The sequence below is a fragment of the Zootoca vivipara genome, chromosome 3 (assembly GCF_963506605.1).
Source record: "Zootoca vivipara chromosome 3, rZooViv1.1, whole genome shotgun sequence".
Lineage (NCBI taxonomy): Eukaryota > Metazoa > Chordata > Lepidosauria > Squamata > Lacertidae > Zootoca > Zootoca vivipara.
Genome location: NC_083278.1, coordinates 31367258 through 31391948, shown reverse-complemented (window position 1 = coordinate 31391948; position 24691 = coordinate 31367258). Strand labels below are relative to the sequence as shown.

The 24691-nt window shown below is 42.4% G+C and overlaps 1 protein-coding gene across 6 annotated transcripts; it reads right to left on the bottom strand.

Annotated features, from left to right (window-relative positions):
* Nucleotides 1-943: 943 nt before the first annotated feature.
* ZNF451 (zinc finger protein 451) lies at nucleotides 944-24691 on the bottom strand. Of its 6 annotated transcripts, none has more exons than XM_035109718.2 (16): nucleotides 24283-24474; nucleotides 22261-22341; nucleotides 19756-19830; nucleotides 16937-17062; nucleotides 13949-14060; nucleotides 12553-12703; nucleotides 12138-12264; nucleotides 11213-11366; nucleotides 9514-9661; nucleotides 7476-9118; nucleotides 6482-6619; nucleotides 5591-5721; nucleotides 5109-5295; nucleotides 3964-4008; nucleotides 3105-3170; nucleotides 945-2257 (listed from the first exon to the last, which is right to left on the bottom strand). In XM_035109718.2, the coding sequence occupies exons 1-16, from the start codon at nucleotides 24328-24330 to the stop codon at nucleotides 2196-2198; spliced, it is 3294 nt and encodes a 1097-aa protein (XP_034965609.1). In that variant the 5' UTR covers nucleotides 24331-24474; the 3' UTR covers nucleotides 945-2195. The 6 variants fall into 6 exon arrangements, with proteins under 6 accessions (XP_060128496.1, XP_034965609.1, XP_060128495.1 ...); XM_060272512.1 differs by lacking the exon at nucleotides 24283-24474 and adding an exon at nucleotides 22621-22655; XM_035109720.2 differs by lacking the exon at nucleotides 24283-24474 and adding an exon at nucleotides 24503-24691 and having other exon boundaries at nucleotides 946-2257.

Below are 24691 nucleotides of genomic sequence, written 5' to 3'. Positions count from 1 at the left end.
TCATTCAACTGAAAAAAAACCAATGTTTGCAAAATTTCCTGAATCGGTTTGTTTGGAGAAATCTTACTCCGACAACTTGATGAATAACTTATGTACAGATTCACACCCCTATGTGCATCAGTACATGTGAAGGAGACTTCATGTGATGATCTGCACCTTTGGTGCAGCCTCAGCATCTTTGGAGAGGCTTGCATACGCTTCTTCGCTGAAGATATCCACCACTGGGGCTGTTCCTCAGTCACCATGTGAAAAGGTTGCCATACCATGCCGTGATGGCACCCCACTGGGACTGCGCTGCTGGGGGCGGTGCACTCCCCCCCCCACTCCTCTTCCTCCACCACTGCATACAATATAGTACACTGCAAGTTTGCTAAGAGCGTTCTGCACCAGAGTCAAATGGTGGGAAATACAAGCAACAGATTATTCGTACTTTGGGCTGCTCCTTTGAAATTAGAGGTTTTTGTTTCACGTTAGAATTCGGAGGATGAAAAGTGCATTTGAGCTCTTCCTGAAGAACAGATAGCTGGCATGCATACAATAATTGCAGCCCACCAACCTCTGGCTGGGAGGCGACCACCAAACTTTACCAAAGTGCCATTGTCATGGAAGTTACATACAGTATCCAAGAGCTGTTTCTGCTCAAACCAGTGTGGACTCCAAGGAAAAATGCCAATATTCTTGTCAACAGATTAGGAGCAAAGATTGTATGTTGTGATTTTTGAAGGAAGTTGTATTGCAATCCATTCTCCTAATAAAGAGTTTCAAAACAGGGTTTGACTGGCAGCCTAGTAAATCAGCTTGGTGGCACAGCATGGCCTGAAGCTTATTGAGGGAGCGCGTAGCTAACTGGCTAGCTACAGAGAAATGCAGAAGTGGGAATAGGGAAAGATATTTGACAGGAATAGTACAAGCTACTGTTCCAGATCCAGCAGTCCAGAAAAGTAATCCTTACCGGCCCTACACCATTAATAAATGTTCAAGTTTTCCCATTAGAGTGTAGGTTACATACTTCTAAAGGTAGGTTACTTCTTTTTAGGTGGGAACCTAGAACACAGTGTGCTTCTACACTGGAATACCCTTCTTAGCAAGGGTGATCCTTCCCAATCAGGATAATTTGCTAAACGTTCCTGGCATTTTTAAAATTGTATTCATGGGTTGTGTGTGTGTGTGTGTGTGTGTGTGTGTGTGTGTGTGTGTATTTGTGGATGGTCACTCCAAAGCAGTCCTTCAAGAAGCCTGCACTAGAAACAGTGATTTAAAATTACCACCTTTTGCATTCAACACTTCTATGCATGAGTCAAGTAGCAACTGACTGAAATGAGGACATACTGCAAAAAGTAACCAATATTTTAATTATGCACAAACGCAAAACGATGTTCTAAAAAAATAACCACAATAAATTAACCATGGAGGAATGTAGAAAGGGTTTGCCTTTCTGAATTAAAACATTGGGGGGGGGGGGAAGAAAATAATTTGCGGCAGTATTAGTAAGGCAGGAAGCATAATATACACCTATAGCCCAGTCAGTTTGGTGCCACATTCGTTCTCAAAACATAAAAAGTACATACAAAGATAAAGGTGAAAGAAAATAACTAGGCCCTCAAAATTCTGTTTCACTTCTTAAAGTCACATTGGAGACCCGTCACAAGTTTGCCAGAGCACTGGAGATTGCAGTACTACTTAATTTTCCCCTTAAGGTAAGACAGTAAAAGAAAATGAGGATTCAGTACGTATCTGTTGCAATGTTTATGCTAGAAATGCATGTACAACAGGAAAGAAACATTAACATCCAAAAATGAAAGCCTGGGGAGAGGAAGAGGAAGAAATAAACAAAAAAGGCAAGCCTAGTTTACAAACCAGATAGTTTTAAGAAACTAAGGTTTAAGCCATCCTGTCACACAGTGGAACTACATTTTTGAGCCTCTTAAATATGCTGTCCCATACCACACCTGTATACTGTATATCACAGAGACAAATATGTGGGAAAACTGAAATCCAGTTAAGGGTACTCAAGTTCCATCCACTGCAGCTTATGATGTGCTTAGATGTGTCAGTGGAGCTCAGTTCTTAAAGTGCATTGAGACTGTGAAATGTTAACCAGTACTTTTTTTTTAATCGTTGTAATAGGATGAACAAATTTCAACTACTTGGGAGCCAGCTTAGATGCTTTTTAGTGCACTGATATCAAGCCATCTTCACATCTCTTCCATGCTTCGCCTGATGGCCTCTTGAAATGCTGCATCTTCCTCCTCTGCACCTGCATTAAAGAAGCAGGACTTAAAAACTGCAAAACAAATGCATAGTTGAAATACTGACTCAGGCAAGAAATGGCTACCGCTTCCTAATCAGCGGTTTCAGAAAGGTCAGACCCCTGGGTCCATCTAGCTCAGTTGTGGCTATGCTGACTGGTAGTGGTTCCTCCAGGGTTTCACACGGGAGTCTTCCCAAATTTACGCCGAGAAGCCAGTGATTGAACCTGGAAACTTCTGCAAGCAAACCAAGCGCTCTACCACTTTTATTCTTTTATTTACTAAATTGGTATGCTGCCACGTAGATCTCAGACATCACCAAGCTGTGCTCCTTCCTAAAGCAAGTTCTAACTTTTAAAAATGTTTCTTCATGTAGCTGGCAGCTACCAGACGTTAGCATCTGGGGGTATGCGGGATGGCTAGCAGGTACAAGGCTGTCACAATGTGCACGATCGCAACAGCTCTAGAAAGACAGCTCACACAATTGTGGGGGGCCACATACAGTATATGCCCCCGCACACAAAGGTGCTGGTTCATACAACCATTGCCTCCATAAGAGCCTCTGTTGTATCATGACTTTGCAGACAACCCGGCTCACTCCTCTGAAGGCCAACATCCAAGCACTGTATTAACTGGACATAAATCCATGTCTCAAATTGTAAGCAAAGGCCCATTTTATGAATACTACTCCTTTCTCTTGCTATAGCCACTTTTCTCTGTCACGGTGCCTATATAGGAATATGCACATATAGTGGGGGGAAAGCTTTCTATTCCTTGTTTGATACTATTGCTGAATCTAATTTTCTACAGTCACTTCATTTCTTGAATAAGCATCTTGTAGCAAAATTAACATACCCACTTGGTCCTTTGTTTCTTCTGAAACCTGCTCCATTCCCATTTGAGTATCTACCACTTCATTTTCTGTAAAAAGACACACAGAGAACTAACTATGCAATATTTGTTGTTGTTGTTGTTATTTATTTATTTATACCCCGCCCATCTGGCTGGGTTTCCCCTGCCACTCTGGGTGGCTTCCAACAAATACCAAAATACATTAAAATATCACAGATTTAAAACTTCCCTAAACAGGGCTGCCTTTAGGTGTTTTCTAAATGTCAGGTAGTTGTTTATCTCCTTGACCTCCGATGGAAGGGCGTTCCACAGGGCGGGCGCCACTACCGAGAAGGCCCTCTGCCACAGCTCTCACAACTAGCTTTCCTCTTCAGAGTTTTGTTGACTGGTAAAACCTGGCTGTCATAACTTTTTCTTCCTCACTTCAAAACCCAGTACCCTGAAATAGTGTGCAACATATAACCAAAACGGAGGTTTATCTTTACACCCACACCGAGCTAGCTTAGCAAGATGGATGGTAAATAAATTGGGAATGCATTCCCATTAGTGCGATGTCCTTTGAAAGCCACCCTTCAACTTGATTTCCATGTAGGGAAAGAACACGAGTTCCATGCCGACACTCAGCTGCAAGTTCATATATTTTACAGAACTGAACATGCAACGAAATAGATGAAACCTGCATGTGGCTTTCATACTTTAACCCCCATTACAACTGCACAGAACGGCAAACAGGGACGACTCAAATTATACGCTTTTCAACAACAGTGATGCATTTTTACAAAGTATATCAACAACAGAGATATATTCCATAAAGAGACCCCTGAACCCTCTAAAATCTCAATTCAAGATATTCTGTACTCACTTATACAGGCAGGACTAGCATAATTTGATCTCGAGGGTGCTGCACCTGAACTCAAAAAAATGGTTTAAATGAAGCTCTTGTTGGCTTTCTGTGAACCAGAACTAAATCCCTAAACATAAGATCTTGTAGTGTACACCTTTAGACTTTTCCTTTGCAGGGTAGGAATGAGCTATGCTGCAGCAACTTCCATGCTGCAACAATAATTTAAGAGGGGGAATTCAACTGTCTTGAATTTCCACTGATCTTCCAAGACAAAACTGCTTCAGAACAAGTGATTAAATAATAAGGAGCATTGAAGACAACGTTGAGGTTGGTGTGCCACGGCTTCAAATCTAAAATGAGGCAACAGTGACTTATTTTGCACAATAAGCCATTGTAGGAAGAAGTGGGAGAGAAGGACTCTGGGATTAGCTATAGCTCCTAAATTTACCTCGACCTCAAGAACTGTTTCTCAGAGTAAAATATGGGCAAAATCATTATGCATTATGTAACAAATTGTGAACTCTGCAGTGGTTTGCTCTGCATAGCAATACCCAAAGCTCAACAATCACCTGGTGCTTCGGAAGCGCTGTGCAAAGAACGTTGATAGCCCTGTGCTCAGAAATTTCCGAGGGCAAAGTAGAGGGCTTTCAAAGCCCTTGTGCCGTGCCTCCTACACGCTTGGCAACATGATGTTTGCCGAATATTTGGGAAGCACTGCACCGTGACGGGTGCCAATCTCAGGACGTCATCATATCACATGATTGACTGGCAGGTGAGGGGTCGGGGATACCTGTCCATGCTGGCTCGCCAGTAGTGGGGCAAGATAAAAGATCTGGCCTGCTGGGCCAAAAACCTTCCCCATCCCTGTCATAGGCTGTTCCTTAAACAGAGCATAAACACATTGCTCACTAATGGGCTTTATGATCTTTATTTTGCCTCCATTACTCTCATTTCCTAGTGGCTGGCCCATACTGTAGAGCCCCTGCAAACTTGTTCAACTAAACTAAATTACAAGTGGACTATATGTGATATATTGATGGGGAATTATTCAGGAAGCAGTACAGTACGTGAACAGGTTCCCTCTCCTCGCTTCAAGCCTGGAAGTAGCTTCCACCAGGCAATGCATGCCTAGGCTGTATATATAAACGTGTTTGAAAGGATACCTTTGGCTGTATCTGAAATGCTGTTCAATAAGGCACACATCATGTCGGCATCAATCTTATGAGGATCTAGAATGCGAGTTGCCCGCTGAGTCATCTTAAGCTGATCCTCAAGCTCTAGAAAGCTTTTGTCTCCCGAAAGAATAGTGAAAGGAATATGCTTCGGTAGATGCTCATCTAGACGGCCCACCTATGGAACAAAGAATGAATTATGCAAAGCAATGGGCAAACAATTTCTTTAGTGGGAGGGATTTCATATTGTGTAGGTAGACGAGACTTGAACATTATTTAGCCCAAACATTGTAAACACATTGTTGTGTTTTTTGTTTTGTTTTTACAATCAAGAGGTGTATATATATGTGTGTGTGTGTGTGTGCGCGCACACACACACTGTGATAGGATTCTCAGTGTATGCCAGCAACTGACACCTTAACTCAAAATATTTCCTTTGCATCTTATCACAGCACAGGTGCGTGAAAACTTACATGCACACAGATTGCAAAGTCGGCAGCCTCTCTCCTCGTACCACAGTGTGGATGGAGGAAGAAACACCCAATCTTGTTAAGGTAGTTAAAAATCTTGCAGTTCACAGGTGGCTTCCAGTTGTTGTGCCCACCTAAGCATTAAACCAGAAAACAGCCACTGTTAAGAGATTCAAGGGACTGGACAAGGGAATAGACAGTTACTTTTAAAAAGAGTGTATATTTTAAAAACAAAAACAAAAAAACCCTGTGAAATACTAATTATGTTTCTGAGAAGCAGGCAATCTAAATTGCACATGGTTGATATATGCAATGTACTATACATGTTCCAGCTTTGTACCTTTTGCTAATTTGTGCGGCCAAACATGCTCCCATAGTAATGGGCAAAGGACTGAGCTACTCCTAACATCACAAAAGGTGGTCGATCCTCATTTCAACTGTTTTCAAGTAGACATCACTTACAATATTTTCACTAAATGCACCACCCAGTGGGTGTTAAACCGATACCTAAATTAACGCAATGTGGGGGACCACTGGATCTGTGCTGGGAGATGGTTCAAAAAGACAAGGTGCTGCTACTAAGGTGACCCTGCTGTGTGTAGGGACCTCCTGAATTGTACTCATGGAGGTGTGTGTGTGTTATAGCAAGCAGGGCCTCCACCACAGATCTCAAGAACTTGGGTTTGACCGATTCTGGGGGAAGCACTTCAAGTACTTGTCAGCTATGTCCTTCAGGGCTTAATACCCCTGTATTAACACACCTTGCTTGAATTAGGAATGCTGTATGCCATGAACCTGTGTAAATGTATGCTGCTACATTTGTAGATTATCTGACTCACATGTGCTATATAGTGTGCATCAAGGGAAAGTTTGCACTGCCAACAAGTTCCTTACCTTGAAAACCCCAGATAAAAGTTCCTTGGTTAAGGGTAGCAGGCAACTGATGGAAAAGGTTTCCCCAGTTATCCAAATCCATCATAATAATATGAGTCATGGTACACAGGTAATCAAGATCAGGTAGGTCTCTGTCATCTAGATAGTTGGGTGGAAGGGAAGAAGAGGGAAGCATAACAAACATTATATGGATTCCTCAGTTGTAGAAAAAAATTCAAAACAAAGCATATCAAATTCTTTAAAAATTCATTGCAATTTAAGTAATTCATATGAACTCAATAGGGTACCTCCTTCAGCAAATTTATACTAACTTCAACATTTTTCATTATGAGGTTCTGCTTGTTTTTATGCAGCTTGCATTTGGTTTTAGATGATTACTTGCCCAAACGTAATTGTAAACAGTGAGGAGGAATACAGACAAATACAGAGGGGCTCTCAGGTGCTGGGGAAATTATTTACAAAATAATGCCATGATACAAGTCTACTGAATAAAATGAATTTCCACACAGCGCCTGAGATTTTACTGTCCTGTAACCATTTCACAATTACAGTATCAACAATCACATTCTTTTCCTTCAAAAACAACTACCAAAAATCTCCTAAGCCTTTCTTATTCACATGGCTAGAAAAATTGTCATCAATGACGTAGAATGGGTGCAAGACTAAATAAGATTTCTTGTACCACTATGGAAACAATTATATAAGCAGAGTTTGCCGAGGCTATGAAATGCTACATGTTCAGTTTAACCAATGGCTCACCAACATTTCCATTTTTTTCTCTCTCACACACACACACATGAGAAAACCTGTGGTTCACCGCTGAATCAAACCAAACAGCAATCAGGTTTTGTGAGCGACAAGTGGAAAACCTCTCGGACCCGTGCTTTCCAGGCGCAGGGCAAGCAAAGTGTTGACAAGCCCCAATTGTTCTGTAAGGTTCTCTCAGCAGACATATTTGTTTGGGCATCCAAAGTATACCATGGTTTCTACCTACCTAGACCAAGCCCTTCAGAATGTGGCTTCTTAACTTGCTCTTTGGGTAGCTCTCCTGGCCTCTTCTTCTCTGAAGCACTTGCTGCAGTCTTGTCTTCCGAAAGCATTAGGTTTTCAGGCTTTTTGTCTACACAGGATCCACCGGCGGAAATCTGGAAGACGTCACTTCCTGCTTGAGTTGGGGCTAGCTGGGGCTTTTGTGGGAAGCAGTGCTTGCTGTGAAAGTGCTGGTGGGCAATTCCAACATCACTGAAGTTTTTGTTGCATGCTCCACACCTCACAATGTACAATTCTTGGTCAGGGTTTTTCTCCGAGTGTGTCACGAGATGAACCATCATGTCAGGAAAGCTCTGCGCTGTTGAGGAGCACAAGGCACAGCGGAACCACAAGTTGCCCTTCTCCAGCAAGGCCTTCTGACACCTCTTGTAATCCGCCTTCCTGTTCTCTTTGCTAGCGTACTTCTCCCGACAACCACAGCTCAGACGCTTGCTCTCTTCTACTATTTCGGTACTCTTGATTGATGTCCCCGCTCCCTCAGACACGCATATGTAATCTGTGCTATGGAAGCCCTTGAAGTGAAGCAAGAACTGCTCCTCGGCATCAAAAAACAGGTCGCCACAAAAGCCGCAGAAGTATTTGACCTTTACGACACCGTTATGCTTATCCTGACAGTGTCGATGGAAAGTTTCGTTCTTCCGGAATGTCATTTTGCACAACTCACAGCTGTACCTGTGGAAGTGATGGCTCTCTAATGATACACAGTGCTGCTTCACGCTGTCTTCAGAGTCAAAGAGCTCCTCGCACATACAACACTGCCATTGGTGAGACCCTGACCCTGACACATCCATGGGGCTCGAAGGTGGAGACTGCTCCATAGGGCTAGGAGTTTGGTCTTTCTGTTCAAGTGAACTACCGAACAGTGCACTAGAAGATGCTGTAGCATCCTCAGCTGTAGCATCCTCAGCAGCAGCAGCAGCATCCTCACGGTAAAAGCTGTGCACACCATGATATTCTGTCACATGGGCCTTAACGTCATCTACTTTCTGAAGAGCTACACTGCAGACCTGGCACCAGAAGACAAAATTAGTCAAGTGTGCTCCTCCATGGAACCGGCTCATGTGCAAACGGATGACGCTTGCATTTTCCGCAAGCTTGCCGCACACCCCACATTTGTGGCAGATTGTGTTCTCGGAAAAAATGTGGTTTTCTACCAGCTCCTCAGAAGGAAACGCCAGCTCGCACTGGCACACCCAGGCTTTGACGGCAGGAACGCTGCTAACCTCTTGGCTTTTGCCTTCTGAGTCCTTTATTCGTTTTGAAACCGTTCCCCCCTCATCGCCAACGGATTCAATCGAGTCCGAAGGCCTCTTCAGAGGAGAAGATTTTAAAAAGCTGCTATTCTTCTGTAGATGAGAGGCACTTTTATTCCTTTCGTTGACATGGCATACTGCCAGGATGGATTCTTCCATCGTGGTGAAAACTTTAACCTTGTGTAAGGTTTTGGAAATATGCTGACGGATATGGGTGTCGTTGATAAACAGCTCGCTACAGGTGTGACAGAAACCTTTGGCTTTAAATACTTCGGCGACCTGGCAGATGCGCTTCTTTGACAGAGTCACTGGGCCAGCATCACGACAACGAGTTCTAAAGTGGGAAAGGACATTGTAATACCTACTTAGCTGTGCATTACCAAAAAAATAAAAATCAGTATGGTCTAAAAACAACAACAACCATTCACATGCTAAACATTATTTTTGGATATTTGCTTAGTTGGGCCTAGATAATTTTCCAAGGTTAGCAGCCTTCCAAACAAACGGAATGAATGACACTAGGCCACTGCCAGTCATTGCCTCCTAAATCTGCCTCTTCTTCAGTGGCTATGCCCCAGATACCCAACACAGCCCTTTAAAGCCAAGACTGGCAGCTGGTAGAAGCACAGGATTCTGTCTTCTCCGCCCAGGGGTAAGGTATCTTAGCAGGAAGGGGTAAGGTATCTTAGCCCAGGGGTAAGGTATCAAGCAGGAAGGCTCTCGACAGACCTGAAGTGTGCCGTTAGCTCCACATGAGAACGCAACACCTGATGGCAGGATGTGCACTTCACTTGGAACGGGATTTCTTTGCACAAGGAGATCAGAAGATTCTTTGCATAGGCTGGGAATGGCAAAGGTTGTGCTTGTGTTGCTTTATCTGCAATGGAATGCACAGAGTTATTGTATCACTGAGTCAGAAAGGACCAGACCTTATTCACTTCCCAAAAGGAAGGCCCATCCACATGCTGGTGTCCCCCTCCTCCAACGTAGACACGAGTGCAGCACCAGAGAAGGGTGGCGCACTGCAAGCATGGCCCGGTGGCACCTAGGCCACATCACACCAGAGCAGTGATGCTCCACCAATGCTAACCATTTGCAGCTGACCAGAGTTGGGAATCCAACAACATAGATTCTAGATGGCCACAGCTTCCCCGTCCCTTGACTTAAGGGTTTGTTGCAACCTGTTGTCCATTTCCTGTCAGTCAACATACAAAACTTACTTCAAGGAACAACCAGGTGGTACAAGGAGAAGAATCAAAGGTTACAAATGATTCAAGTAAGTAAGAAAATCATGTCAACAATACCACACAGGCATCAAGACCAGGCAGTTAAGAATGAGCTAACAAACATCCCTTGGTTCCTGAGAAATGTCACACTCTCAAGAGTCAAATCTGAGCATCTTTCAGAAGTGTTGCAAGAGTGATGTTTTTGGTCCTAGTATGTTTAGACTGGTCAGGACAGGAGTGCAGGGACAGTTATTTTTTAAGCTGTTTGCTTTGCACTCATTTCAAAATTTATTAGCTGCCAGGAAGAAGGGCAAAACTAATATACCTTGATATAACCTGAGAAACCGAATTACAGAAAGGCACCCATCATATGGCTGTACCCAGAAGTATCCTAAATTTTAAGCAGTAACATATATATTTTATGGACCTTGCACACTAGAGGGAACAATACCATACACCTCAGCCACACTATTATAGAGGACAGACATTGCTCCGGAAAAAAACCTTCCCTGGCAACATTCTCAATATATATATTTCCTTGTTTTATCAGACTAGCAAAAGCAGCTAAACCAAATTGTGCTGTTCTATATACAGTGGTACCTCTACTTACGAATTTAATGCGTTCCGGATGCACATTTGTAAGTACAAAAAGTTTGTAAGTCGAATCCCATAGGAATGCATTGGGAGAAAAAATTCGTAAGTCGAAGCAACCCTATCTAAAAATTCTAAACTGCATCCAAGATGGCGGACGGAGCTCCATTCGTAAGTAGAGTTATTCGTAAGTAGAGGTACCACTGTATTAGCTTCAGGTTCTTTTCTGTCCAACATAAGCCACATTATGTTTTACATTTTAATTATATTTGCATGAGCAAACAGGAAATTGTTTATAACCTTGAAAGTCTGATCTGACCTACCAAATCTTCCTACTTGAAATATTCAGGGAGGACAAAGCCCATCTTAGCTTACAGTCTGGGAAGAATTTGCATCGGTGGCCATGCACAAGGAAGTGGGGAATGAAGAAAGCGGATTCTAGAAAGCAGATTCAGCATACTTAGCATGGAGCTAAGGGCACTTCCTTAAAGTAACATTATCATCTTCATCAGTCATGTAAATTGCAATGTATTTTACCACATTCCCCCTCAAATCATGCAGTATCCAGTCATTTCAGGTGGAAAAATATACACATTTCAAAAGAGACATACCACTGAGTTTAAAAGCCTGAGAGAAGTGATTCTTTTCAGACATATGCTGCAGACACTCATCTCTCAGGCTAAAAAGGAGAAAGCAGCATGGACATGCAAAGCACTGAATATGCTGAGGAGGGTATTTCTTTTCATGGCCGTCACCTTCATTTGCCTTGAGGGGGTGGGAAAAAACAAAACAATAACTCAATTTTAGATAAACGGAGAACATTTGTTTTCCAACATTATGAGGAACTTTTTCTATAAGATGCGATGGAAATTTTCTCTTAATACTAAAAGCATAACTCAAAATATATCAACTACAGTGGTACCTCGGTTTATGAACACAATTGGTTCCGGAAGTCTGTTCATAAGCTGAAGCGTTCATAAACTGAAGCGAACTTTCCCATTGAAAGTAATGGAAAGTGGATTAATCCGTTCCAGACGGTCCGTGGAGTAACCGTTCATAAACTGAAGCGAACTTTCCCATTGGAAGTAATGGAAAGTGGATTAATCCGTTCCAGACGGGTCCGCGGAGTACTTAAACTGAAGCGTTCATAAACTGAAACATGGGTGTAATTGGTTCCGGAAGTCTGTTCATAAACTGAAGCGTTCATAAACTGAAGCGAACTTTCCCATTGAAAGTAATGGAAAGTGAATTAATCCGTTCCAGATGGGTCCGCGGCGTTCATAAACCGAAAATTCATAAACCGAGGTGTTCATAAACCGAGGTTCCACTGTAGTACCTGCTCCATTTATGAGCCACAACCACATACAAGCAGCAGATTTTTTTTTTTTGGATTTGAAAAATTATCAAAAGCAAAACCTGAGCAGTAAAATCCCTGCAAAGATTTGTGTATGAGTTTATGAAATGGGACTTTTCTGAGGGGAGATACCCCCCCCCCGGCTACTTTTGTGAAAACATGCATTTCCTTAAAATTCTTGCCTTAGAAGAAACGTGCTCATCATATAGCTGAGACGTGGGAAATCTTCTGGTGCAGACTATGCAGGCAAATGCATCAGGTGGACATCCATGTAGTGTAATTGATGGATCGCATGGAGAATGATCAAACCTAAGGAAATAAATTTGCATGATTAAATCATGGATATGAACAATAAGAAAACCTTTAGAGGTTGCCCATTACAACAACAACAGGTTTAGGGAAAAAAACCTGTTTACTAAAACATATGTGAAGTCTGAATATACTTGCAAAACCGAACATTTCCTGGCATCTAGAGGCATACAATTTCTGCAAAGCAACAATCAGTGCAGTGCATATTTGAGACTACCTGTAAGATACAGTGTCCCACGTTCAGGCAGTCTAGCAACGTATTTCCTGATCAAACTAAAATACTTGTACCTCTGAAGGTGGCCCAGGAGAAGATGCCTGTTGTCAAATTTTCTGTGGCAATGCATTATTGGGCATAAAATGGATTTACTGTCAGATTGTATCTGGTCTGATCTCCGGGGTAATGCTCTCCTTCCGGAGTTTAGAGTGCCTGGCTTGAGACCTACAATGTGAAACAAAAAACCCTCATGTAGTTGGTGCTCGAAGACAGGTTAGAAAATAGATCACACTGCTGTAATGTCACGCTGCTTCTTTTGTTTAAAACGCATGGAGATTGACTATACTGCCCTTGCTAAAGCTTTCCCTTGTTTTTCATCCAGGACAAAGCTCGATTCGTGAGTATGTGAACCTCAAGGAAAGGAAAGAACACAGCAACACACCCATTCCTGACACTGGGCTAACAGGAGGCCTGCCACCTCAATCCAAGGGAATCTGCCAGCACGGATGAATGAGGTGAGCGGTGGCGGAGTGGTTCACGTAAGATGTGGCTATGGATGCCTCATGGTGACATCCTGGAGTGCCTGGTCACAGCAAGTGAAGTCATTCTGCATTCCTAGATTGACTTGTTCCAAATGATGAAACTTACCGGAGCTAAGAAAGACTAGGGTGGGTAGGCAGGACTACACAGGAAAAAGACACTCTGAAGACAAACCTGTCAAAGACACACACAGACCTCAGCCTTGCTGCTAAAGATTCTTTAGCTGCAGGCACAGTGAGTGGAGCTTGGGCTCCTCATCTGCAGTGCTTTGCACATTCGGAAAGTGCTATGTAAGCATTTAGCTGCCCTTAGGGTTACCAGACTCAATAGTGGACAGGACTTCTGTGCCTTTAATTGCCCTGCTCTCTTTTGAGTCTGGAAACCTTAAAGAGAAACCACCAGCAGGCCCTTTGTTTAATTTCCAAGCAAAGGGTCTGCTGGTTTCTCTTTAAGGTTTCCAGACTCAAAAGAGAGCAGGGCAATTAAAGGCACAGAAGTCCTGTCCGCTATTGAGTCAGGCAACCCTAGCTGCCCTGGGCTCTTCTGGGAGGAAAGATAGGACATACTTCTTAATATATCAAATGTACTAAGCTACGGCATCTCCTTAAAGCAGTGATGGGGAACTTGCAACTCTCCAGCTGTTGGGCAACAATGTCCGCTAGTCCCAGCCAGAATAGGCCACGGTCAGGGAGACGATGGGAGCTGTAGTCTAGCAACAGCTAGAGACCCAAAACTTCCCCATCACTGTATGGAAGAAAAGGATGAAGCTCAAACACCTCCCATGTTTCTCCTGTGAAGGCTACCCGTACCTTGCTTACTCCTACATGTGTCTGAAAGGGAGAAGCGATCGACTGCAACTAAAGTAGAACTATTCATCCGGAAGAACCGTGCATCCCTCTGAATGGTGAAATAATGGTACCAATACATTACCTGGCATTTTCAGCCACTGGTTCACGCACTGCCTTGCTGCTTCTGTGTCACTATGTCCCTGGATAAATTCCAGCTCTTGCAGTCCGTGAGCATGTTGCAAATCCAGTTTTTCCTAATGGTACCAGCAGTCGGAAGACAGCGTGTGCAATTAGTTGCACTGATTGAGAACTGATTTACCGCCAATACGAAAAGCATATATACACATACAAGGTGAAAGCATTCGCTGTACTGACTGGCAGTGGCTCTCCAGGGTTTCAGACAAGATGCTTCTCTCAGCCCTACCTAGAGATGCCCAACAAGACTGTACCTGGGACTTTCTGCATGGAAAGCAGATCCACCACTGAATTACAGCCTTGCCCATTCCTCAACAAGGTACCGTATTTTTCCGTGTATAAGACAATCTCTATTTTGGGGACTCCGAATTAAAAAATGGGGGGGGGGGTTGCCCACAGTTACTGAGCTTTTTTTGGGGGGGGGTTGTGATAATTGCTCACCCACCTGACCAACGCTGCCAGTCACACGCATCGACAAAGCCAACACTCTTCTGCCCGCTCACTGCCAGCAGCCGCCAATCGCCCGCCATATTGATGCAGTGGCAGCCAATCAACAGCAGCCCTTGACGCAGCCACCAATCACCCGCCCAATCACCGCTTACACTCTCCTGCTCGCGGCTGCAACCAAACACTTGTCCCCCTCTGCACTCTCCGTGTATAAGACAACCCCCAATTTGGAACATTATTTTAAAATTTAAAAAACAGCATCTTATACATGGAAAACTATGGTATATGTTTTGTATTCCTTGAATGCCCTTTTTATAACAATCTTAGAAACAACTACATCCACCGATTGTTAAGATCACAGAAGGGAAGACCGTCTCTTGCAAAGACCTGTTTTCTTTTGTCTGATGTAAAGAAGTATACATCCTTCAGAACACCCACATTTCTTACTAAGGCTCTACAAACCAGGGTGGATTTGGTTTAAATCAAACTGATTTAAATCACGATTTAAATCACAATTTAAATCACTAGTCAGTAAGGCTTGATTTAAATCATAGTTTTCTACATAAAGACTAATTCTTGCTGGTATAACTTTAATATGCTGGTAGATGAAGATTTTTAGAATAACAACTTTTCATATTAGGTTTTTTTATCCCCAGTTTAATAGGTTAATCATTCATACTGTATTTGGACAACTTTTCTGTTGTACTTAGGAAGGGAAAAAATCATTACCTTAATAATAACAATTTAAATAGATTTATTCAACTGAAACAATAACATTACAGCATATGTTATTTGCTTAAACAAACATCCATGTTTGTTAAGTAATTTGGCTAAACAAAAACAAAATATATATATTTTAAGAAGCTTAAGACTGTCAGCCCAGCCTACACATGAAAAACTTAAATACTGTCCACTCCAAACAATCAGAAAAATATTGTTTCTATTCTATTCACTGAACTTCTTGAAACTTAGCACTGAAGGGGTTGATTCTGTATTCATAGGTTTGTAGAACAATAGGACTAAGGTCTTTTTCTCAACTCTGTTCAAGTTATAACATTTTTGCTGTGAAGAAGAGGCATGTGATCTCTGCCGAGTCAAATTCAGTTTTGAGAACTGCAAAAGTAAACCAAGCATCTGTGATAATATCTTGCAGGCAGAGAAACTGCCCAATAATCTTACAAAAACCTCTGGAAGAGCATGACATTGTGAATGGATTAATGGAATTTATTTACCAAAAAATTTAAACATATACAACCTTATTCTACATAATTAAAAAACTAATCTTTATTTCATGATGGAATAACCTTTGGATGGTAATATATTTTCCTCAAAAAGCATTTTATTTTTAAAAAAACCTGATTTAAATTAAAAACATCCAATTTAAATTTTAAAAAATCCGATATTTTTGATTTTTTTTAAAAAATCAGATTTTTATCCACCCTGCTACAAACTCATGTAACAAAATCTGAAGGGAGGTATGGGAAATAATTTGTCCTTTAAAGGTTGGGGAGTAACCACTATTAGTAGCAATATTATTATTATTATTATTATTATTATTATTATTATTAGTGTAATGGCTGTTTGCTAAAACACAGTAAACTAAATTGAACTGAACTGAACTGAACTACTTCTTTGGTCAAATCACAGCTTGGCCTCTGTAGTTATTTGCGAGACAAGAGTAGTTATACATATTATAATCACTACCTCTTTGCAGAATCCCCAATAGCCTGTGCTGGCTGAATTTCAATTGTTAGAGAGGGGTCAACACTTGTTATGCCAGAACCTGACCCTAGAACAAGAAGTCATTTGGAAAAGGCTACCTAACAGCCTCGAATGCCTGCATGCTATATTTAACACAATGATTAACAGCAAAAAACATGGACAGATTTACCCAAAGCAAACAGATACAGTCTTATATTCCTAAGTGTGCCAACTTCCTATCTTTAAAGCCTCAGGCTTCACAGGTGCAGAGGAAATGCTGGAAAACTGGGCCACAAGGTCCACCCTCATTAGCGCTTTTTGCCACAGCCATCATGACCGCACATGAGCCATAGCATGTGGTCATTAAAATAATAATAAAAAAGCAACTGATCCAAGTGACTATAAAGTTTCAGAAAGGGTACAGCAACGTGAAAGAGCACAACCTGGCAATGTAATACATAAACAAATGTACAGTAGTTACTGAGAGGCTGAACTGATGGGAAGGACTGAGTACCGTTGGACACAATGTTCCAGCCTGGACACAATGGCAGCATGAAACCAGGTTCAAGGATTAATGAGGAAGGGTGCTTACCAAGATATTTTGGAACCAGCAGAGAAAAATCTAGCTGGACACATTACCCAACATAGGCCATTTAATCTTTTTTAAAACAAACAAAACAAACAAACAAGCTCTGCTTTGGAAATAACAGCTGAAGCCAAACAGTGGTTTGAAACCTAGATGGTAATCCCTAGTGGTTTTTTGTAAAACTAAAAATAGAAATCATACCTTGAAAGCTTTATTTTTCTCCTCTTTCAGTTGTTTCTCTACCTCTACATGGCGTGCCAAGCGGTCTAGTGTGGAAGCAACCTTTTCTTTCTGATAATCGACGTAGTCTTTGCGTTTTGCATTTGCCTACAAATGAAGAGAAGTTCTCCCATATTTATCATCTGCCACAAATTGTCAGACAATTGCAACATCTTATCATCCACTACATTGGGCTGGGGCTGGGGCAATTATTTCAATCTGCCACCATTTGGAGCTTGGGATAAAAGTATTGGGGATAATGCATGGTTAAAAGCATGTGAGGCTCAGAGAGGCATTTTCTAGACACCAGTCATGAGAACTCTCCAAACACCTCAGTAAGAGGATGCATACTTTAAGACCATTGCTACATCATCTTCTAACAGACACAAAAATGGGTTCAGACAGATAGATATTTAAAAAAAACAACTTCCATTAGGCTATTTTTTAAAAAGTATGCTGTGTTCCGTACTGTTCACATGGCACCTGTCACGGATACTGGTTTCTTCAACCTCTATACAAAATGAGGTTTATACAAACACAGGTTTAAGGTATTTCTGCTTCTTTAACTTTCAGGTACCATTAATTCACTCACAATGCTTTCAAAAACCTCCTAGCAGCTGTTATAGTTGGGTTAGGTATAAGATGGACACAAACTTTTAGAGACAGTATGACCATTTAACTAAGACAGCTGATTTATTAAAGGGTGTGTATGTGTGTACACACAGACACAGAGAGAGAAATAAATAAATAAATAAATATTGGGATCTTAACAGTGTTTGTTGACAATTTCTGAAGATTCAACAAACACCTTTGCTGACATCAGCTTCTAATTGGCTTTAACCTCAAGCCAAATTGCCTAAACCTCCACCCCAGCCAAATGCTCTAACAACCCAGTACAGTCATACCTCTAGTTATGTATGCTTCAGGTTGCATACGACACAGGATCATAGCTGCCAAGTTATCCCTTTTTTACAGGGATTTTCCCTTATGCTGAATAGGCTTCCTCGCGAGAAAAGGGAAAACTTGGCAGCTATGCACAGGATACGTACGCGCCGAACCCGGAAGTAACAGAACAGGTTACTTCCGGGTTCAGTGATTTGCACATGCGCAGAAGCGCTGAATCACGCAGGGAGCATGCGCAGATTTGGCGCTTCAGGGTAAGTACTACTCTGGATGCGTACGGGGCTCCAGAACAGATCCTGTTCGTATCCAGAGGTACCACTGTACACTTACTGGGGACAATCCCCAAAACTCCTCTGGTTGTATTCTTGGCTGCTTGGACAGTTTAATGAACTACACGAGTCATGATCTTCTGGTGAGACCTTTGCAGAGGACAGCCTTTTACACCAACCAACTCAAGACACTGGCTCCCTTCCTCTGAAAGGTATTAATAACAGACTGGGCATAAATATCCAGTTCCCCCCTCAGTTTTTCTTTAGTCAGAATAAATCTATCTGATCCAGGCACAGCCTAATAAATTCTCAAAGTGATCACCTGTCTCTCAGAAACTTACATCTGCCATCTGAAGGAAGCCAGTTGTTTTCCTCCAGCCCTTCTTTACTTGGGCTCTCCCCAGCTTCTGAGGTTTTACCCTGAGGCAGATGACAACTTACCCTTACCTCACAAAAGCTGTTGCTTAATGCTTTGTTCCCTCAGATGTTGGGTAGGTTGAGGATGTCATACTCAACTTAGCTGCTATGTGTCAGAGGGATCATCGTCACAAGTACGATGCAATGTAAATTGCACAGCATTGTTGGGTGTTTGAGGGATGGGCCCGATTTAACAACAGCCACTAACTGTACTCCACAACACCAGTTGCCAGTGATCCTGCTGGCACAGGTTATGTGCTGAATTAGACATCATGGGTGGGATTCCACCAATGAGTCCCGTCAATACAAAGTGTAGGCTTTCTATTTGCTCACCCCTAGTTGGTTCCAGGGGTCTGGAGAACCCCCAAACAATGTACCGGGGCGGGGGGGGGGGAGAATAATTCTTAAGCAAAAGGTTGCCAAGGATAAAAAACATTCACAAGGATAAAATCCCGTTCACAAGGGTTCAATACAAGCCATCAAAGACCCACATGGAATAAATGTATAAAAACAAAAAGCGCAGAGAATGCAAGAACCTGCTCTTAGTTTCCTCAGGATCTGTAGCTTTAATTTAAATACTGTTTAAAAATTGGATACGATACAGACATATAAAATATTTGGAGTGGTGATAAAGTAACATTTTTTTTCAAGCCTTCGCTTCAAATCTTCTAAGTGGGCAGCTACCCGCAAGAAAGTCTTTTTGGCGATGGACCCCTGCTTACAGAATACCTTTCCAGATAAGCTTACCTGGCACCTACACTATGATCTTTTATGCACCAGGTAGATTTCCCTGTGTCTCAAGCCGACTTATCGCAATCTGCTGGATGCTTCAGTTTTTACATCAATTTTTTTCCTTGCTGTGGTTTATGCTGGTTTTAATTGTTTCAGCTGTTGTGTTCCATTCTGATCTTACACGGAGGGTGTTTTTTTATGTTGTTGGGCTTTCTGCTTTTAGTGTTTTTTACTTCAATTTTTAGTTTGTGTTTTATTGCTTCTGTAAACTCCCGAGAATTGGTTAGATGGGCAGTATACAAATAAAACAGGTAAAGAAGAATAAAATAATCTCAGAGGTCTTTGTATAGATAAAGTAAGAATTTATTTGAACCATATGTACTGTACTCCCCTTCAAAAGATACAAACTTAGACAGATAGAATGGAATAATTCCAAAGAAAACTCTTGTCCAACAATTTTAAACGGTAGAGAACACTCACGGTAGAAGAACTGCTACCGTCCTCGTCACCACTGCTAAGTTCAATGCAGTCCAAAACTGGTCTCAAGACAGCTTCCTATGGAAGAGAATGCACAGAATCACAGAATTTTAAGGTGGAAGGGACCCAGAGGGTCATCTCATCCACCCCACTCCAATGCAGGAATCTTGCCCACAGCTATCCCTGGGCTACCTTCTGGTTAACAGACAGACCCACTGACCCACTGAAGATAACCTTTAGCAATGCCCCCCTTCTACACATGTCTGCAAAAGTTACAAGATCTAGGAGCACAACAAATTGATTGCATATTCAGAAGCATAGCCTTTATAAGTATCATTATCATTCTTGCCTAATTCAGATTATCATTTGTTGCCATACACAACTGAATGGAGTCCAGCTCTAAAACAGGCTGCCTACTAACAGACGGTGGCGAAACATCCAACAATCCAGGAAAACTCTTCTGTTGATGGAAGCCCACCTTCAGAGAAGGACCCAGGCAACAAGTCCTTTATCTCTAGGAACTGCCAATTCAAAACAGGCAGTGGGGAAAACAAAAGAGGGAAGGAAGGAAGGAAGGAAGGAAGGAAGGAAGGAAGGAAGGAAGGAAGGAAGGAAGGAAGGAAGGGGTCAAATGACATTTATTAATTATATGCATTTACAGATAACCATTCACCCCCGGTGATCCATTAATTTGGTGTAACTATGACTGGGGAGACCCAGGTTAAAATTCCCACTTAATAACTATGCTCCCCAGGTGATCTTAGACCAGTCACTATCTAAGTCCTAGTGCAGGCACCCCCAAACTGCGGCCCTCCAGATGTTTTGGCCTACAACTCCCATGATCCCTAGGTAATAGGACCAGTGGTTGGAGAAGATGGGAATTGTAGTCCAAAACATCTGGAGGGCCGCAGTTTGGGGGTGCCTGTCCTAGTGCATCTCACAAGGTTGCTACACAGATTTAAGCAGGGGGAAAGCAAAATAAAAACATAATATTAAAGTCCTAACAGAAGGGAATTTTATAAATTGCTTAGCCTTTGTGCAAGAAGGAAACATGCCACCCAGTTTTTCAGAATTCCTCATGTTTTCCTAAAGGGAAAAAAACCCGCATATGTATATGGGCCACAAAAATAAATTTATCTGTATTTGGGCACTGAAGGAATCTGAATGCACTGCCACATAATTCAGGTTAACTATGAAATGAGACACATGCAACAGATTTATAAGGACAGCTCATTTCCCCCCACATTCCTCGGATGTGGACAGTGCACTAAAAAAAAATGTTTAGTTTCAAACGCTTTGTGCTTTATTTTAAAGATTCACACTCTACCTCTCAAATTACCTCCACGACGATTCAGAACAGATAAAAGCCTCATATCACTATACCTAGCAGCCCTCTGGCCGGTGTTAAAGGCCAGCCTGTTCTTTGGTTTGCTTGTACCCTGCAGTCCCAGGCAACTGACAGTTGGAGCAGAGTGTTCTGCCTGGTAGGGAGGGGGCAAGCAAGTTCTCTGCTGCTTTGGCCAATGCCTGGGGCTACATTGGTTTCCCTCACAATGGCATTCTTCGTGGAAGGTATCGCAACACATTTCGATTTATTATTTTACATATTTACTAATTATAGACCACTTTTCAGACATAGCTCTCCAGGATCAGGTTGGGGTAGCCAACAATGTGCCCTCCAGATGTTGTGGGCTGGAAATATTTGCATGGTCCCAATAAACCATAGTTTGGCTTGCCTTGATGTGAAAACCAGGCCATTATCTCAACTGCTTTGAGTTATGGATTTAACTGAATAACTTATTCTCTCTGCCTGACGTTTCTTTACACCAGGCATCCCCAAACTGCGGCCCTCCAGATGTTTTGGCCTACAACTCCCATGATCCCTAGCTAAACAGGACCAGTGGTCAGGGATAATGGGAATTGTAGTCCAAAACATCTGGAGGGCCGAAGTTTGGGGGTGCCTGCTTTACACCATATCCCTCTTCTTTCTATGAGCTCAATTGCCACCAGCATTCCTTATCTCCTTGCTGGGCATTTCAAGGGTTGAAAAATATATATTTTAATTTACAAGCTTATACACTGCACACCCAAGGAGTTGCCCGTGTCTGTAGAAACCACTATCTGTTTAGTTTCCAAACTGAGAGGCACTCAATTACCCAAGTTTGCTATTAGAGGGAACTATGGTGTTGCTTGCAGATTTAAAATACAGTGGTGCCTCAGGTTACAGACGCTTCAGGTTACAGACTCCGCTAACCCAGAAATAGTACCCGAGGTTAAGAACTTTGCCCCAGGACGAGAACAGAAATCGCGCGGTGGCAGCGGGAGGCCCCATTAGCTAAAGAACATCAGGTTAAGAACAGTTTCGGGTTAAGAACGAATCTCTAGAACGAATTAAGTTCTTAACCTGAGGTACTACTGTAGATACTGTTTACATGCCGGTTTTGTAACTAGGTTTGTAATGGATTTTAGTCAAATACAATAAATGATTGATGGATACTATTTACATACCCCAACAAACTCAACGTCATCTTCACTTTCCTCTTGCGATGCATTCTCAGCTCTTTTAGAAGACACTAGACACTCCATTATCTGAAAAGGGAAGGGAGAGGAAAACACCTTAACATATTAGCAATTTGCATAACGATCTACCTGTTGGACATGCCTAGTATACAGGCTGTCTATATCAACATTTCATTTAAAAAGTCTGGATGATGTCCAGGACATCTGAAGGCAGCCCTGTTTAGGGAAGCTTTTAATTTTAAGAAATTAGTGTATTCTAATATTTCTGTTGGAAGCCGCCCAGAGTGGCTGGGGAAACCCAGCCAGATGGGTGGGGTATAAGTAATAAATTATTATTATTATTATTACCAAGGGGAACTCTGATTTTATCAAAGCCACAAAGGGTATCCATCAATGATGCATCCTGGCACCTCTCTTTTTCAACTTATATATAAATGATGTGGTTGCACAACTGTCTGGCTCTCACTGTTGCCTCTGAAAGAGAGATATGTGATAAAAAAATATGTCATCCCTTCTATACACAGGGGACACAATACTGATGTCTTTAATCCTGATTGGGTCATGTCTCCTTCTTCAGCCTTTTGGTAATTACTGTAAAAATGAAGGGTTGCAGCCTATCAAAAGACCAAACTGATTGACCTCACAAACATATGTGGCCATTAGATGAGGTGAAAATTGTACAGTACTCTGTACAGTACTCTGTTTCAGATATTTGGTGGTGCTGCTTTCTTAAACAGAAAGCGGGACACACCTTCCTTCTAGAGTTTGCTAAGCGGAAAGTGGACGGGATTAGTTTCATTCCTATGGTGACATTAGGCTTTTCTGAACTAGCATGAGACTCTTATTCTCAGTGGTGGGTTCGAGCCCTACATTGGGCAAAACATTCCTGCATTACAGGGTTGGATTAGATGACCCCTGTGGCCCTTTCTGACTCTATTCTATTTGTAAAAAGTTTTAAACAGAGATTGTTTGATATCTCTCTTCAGATGAACAGAGCAACTGCATCAATCACTAGAATTGCACCATTGTATAAGAATCTCCTATACACGCTTTCTATACTACCTTGCTATTTTAAGGATTTGCAGAAACAGAGAGGATGGCCTTTACTGGAGTCCAATTAAATCTAATGCCTTCAGCTGTTTTAGGGAGGTTCAGAAATATGCCATACTCTGAAAACACCTGTCCCTGTGGTTTAACCAGGTTGAAGACCTCACATATTATGTATCTTATATACTGCATATAGAAGACAATACTTAGTACAGATTTTAGGGAGAGGCCTCCCCATGAGTCTACAACTTATCTACTGGGTTGAGAAAATATAAAATGTGCAGTCTTGACCAATGTATAACTCATGAGGATAAAATAGATAAAAGGGCATGCTATACCATAGAATCATGCTGATACAGAATTTTATGTTTGTGTTACATTTCCATTCAGTTATATTCATGTTAGAGTTGCATTTTAGTATTTGTTAAAGGAAGTTTTCCTCAACCTTTTAAAAGGAGGGCCAAGTTATGATCCAACGAGCAATTTTAGCATTTTAAGCTTGTTTATGATGTAACTTATCTTTAAGTCAACAATTAAACTTCTACTGAAGTCAAACATTCGCTTTGAAGTAGAGTCCGAAGACTAGATGCAAATAAAACACATCTGAACAGTACGGGATATATGCACCGATTGGACCTGAAGCAGGTTAAGACCACCACGAAACCTTTGCAGGCGTGAACAGTACTAAAAGCGGACTCATCTATGGCACAGTGCGGGGAGAAGCATCACCAGGAAGCACAAACCACGAACGTGCCATTTAAAAAAGGACATCTCGAGGGGACCCTAAAAATAAAAAACCTTATCTGACTGGCCGGGGGGGGGGAGTAGCAGCGGTGACCCAAGGAAATGCTCCAAGTGGGGAGTTATCCGAGGAGCAATAATATCAGCGAACCAAGGAAACGGTTAGACAGCAAAACACACCACGTTTTCGGGACTAGCATTTTCTTACCCGCGAATGCTCACCAAAAGAACCGCGGTACTCGGGTGGGTGGCTATGCAAAAGGCCTCCATTCAATGCAACGAAAGCCGTTTCCAAACATAAGCGCGACGATGCAAGTGTGGGGAAGAGGCGATTTGGAGGAGAGGGAAGAGGCCGGAGAGGCAGCAGGAGGGGCGGGTTACCGAGGGGCAGCCCCAATGCTCACCATCAGGGCACGCGATGACGCCAGCGACGCCTACCTACCTTGCACGCCCGGGCATGCCCAGGCAAGCGACTTGGAGAGACCGAAGAGGGCAGGCGTTTCGGAGATCCTCGGCAGAAGATGGCCAGCCCCGCGAACCGAGCACCCGCGCGGGAACTAGCCCATCGCGCACGCCCTTCCTCCCGGCTTCAAACTTTTGCCCGGGAGGACGGGGTACGTGAGGTGGGTCA

Bases quoted from the DNA above. Each gene is read 5' to 3' on its own strand.
- ZNF451 (XM_035109718.2), bottom strand. From the start codon at position 24,330: ATGGAGGCCTTTTGCATAGCCACCCACCCGAGTACCGCGGTTCTTTTG. The intron at 12,265-12,552 runs GTACAAGTATTT...TTATTTCCTTAG, and splicing joins CTCCTGGGCCACCTTCAGAG to GTTTGATCATTCTCCATGCG. The intron at 11,367-12,137 runs GCAAGAATTTTA...CACCCCCTCAAG, and splicing joins ATGAGCACGTTTCTTCTAAG to GCAAATGAAGGTGACGGCCA.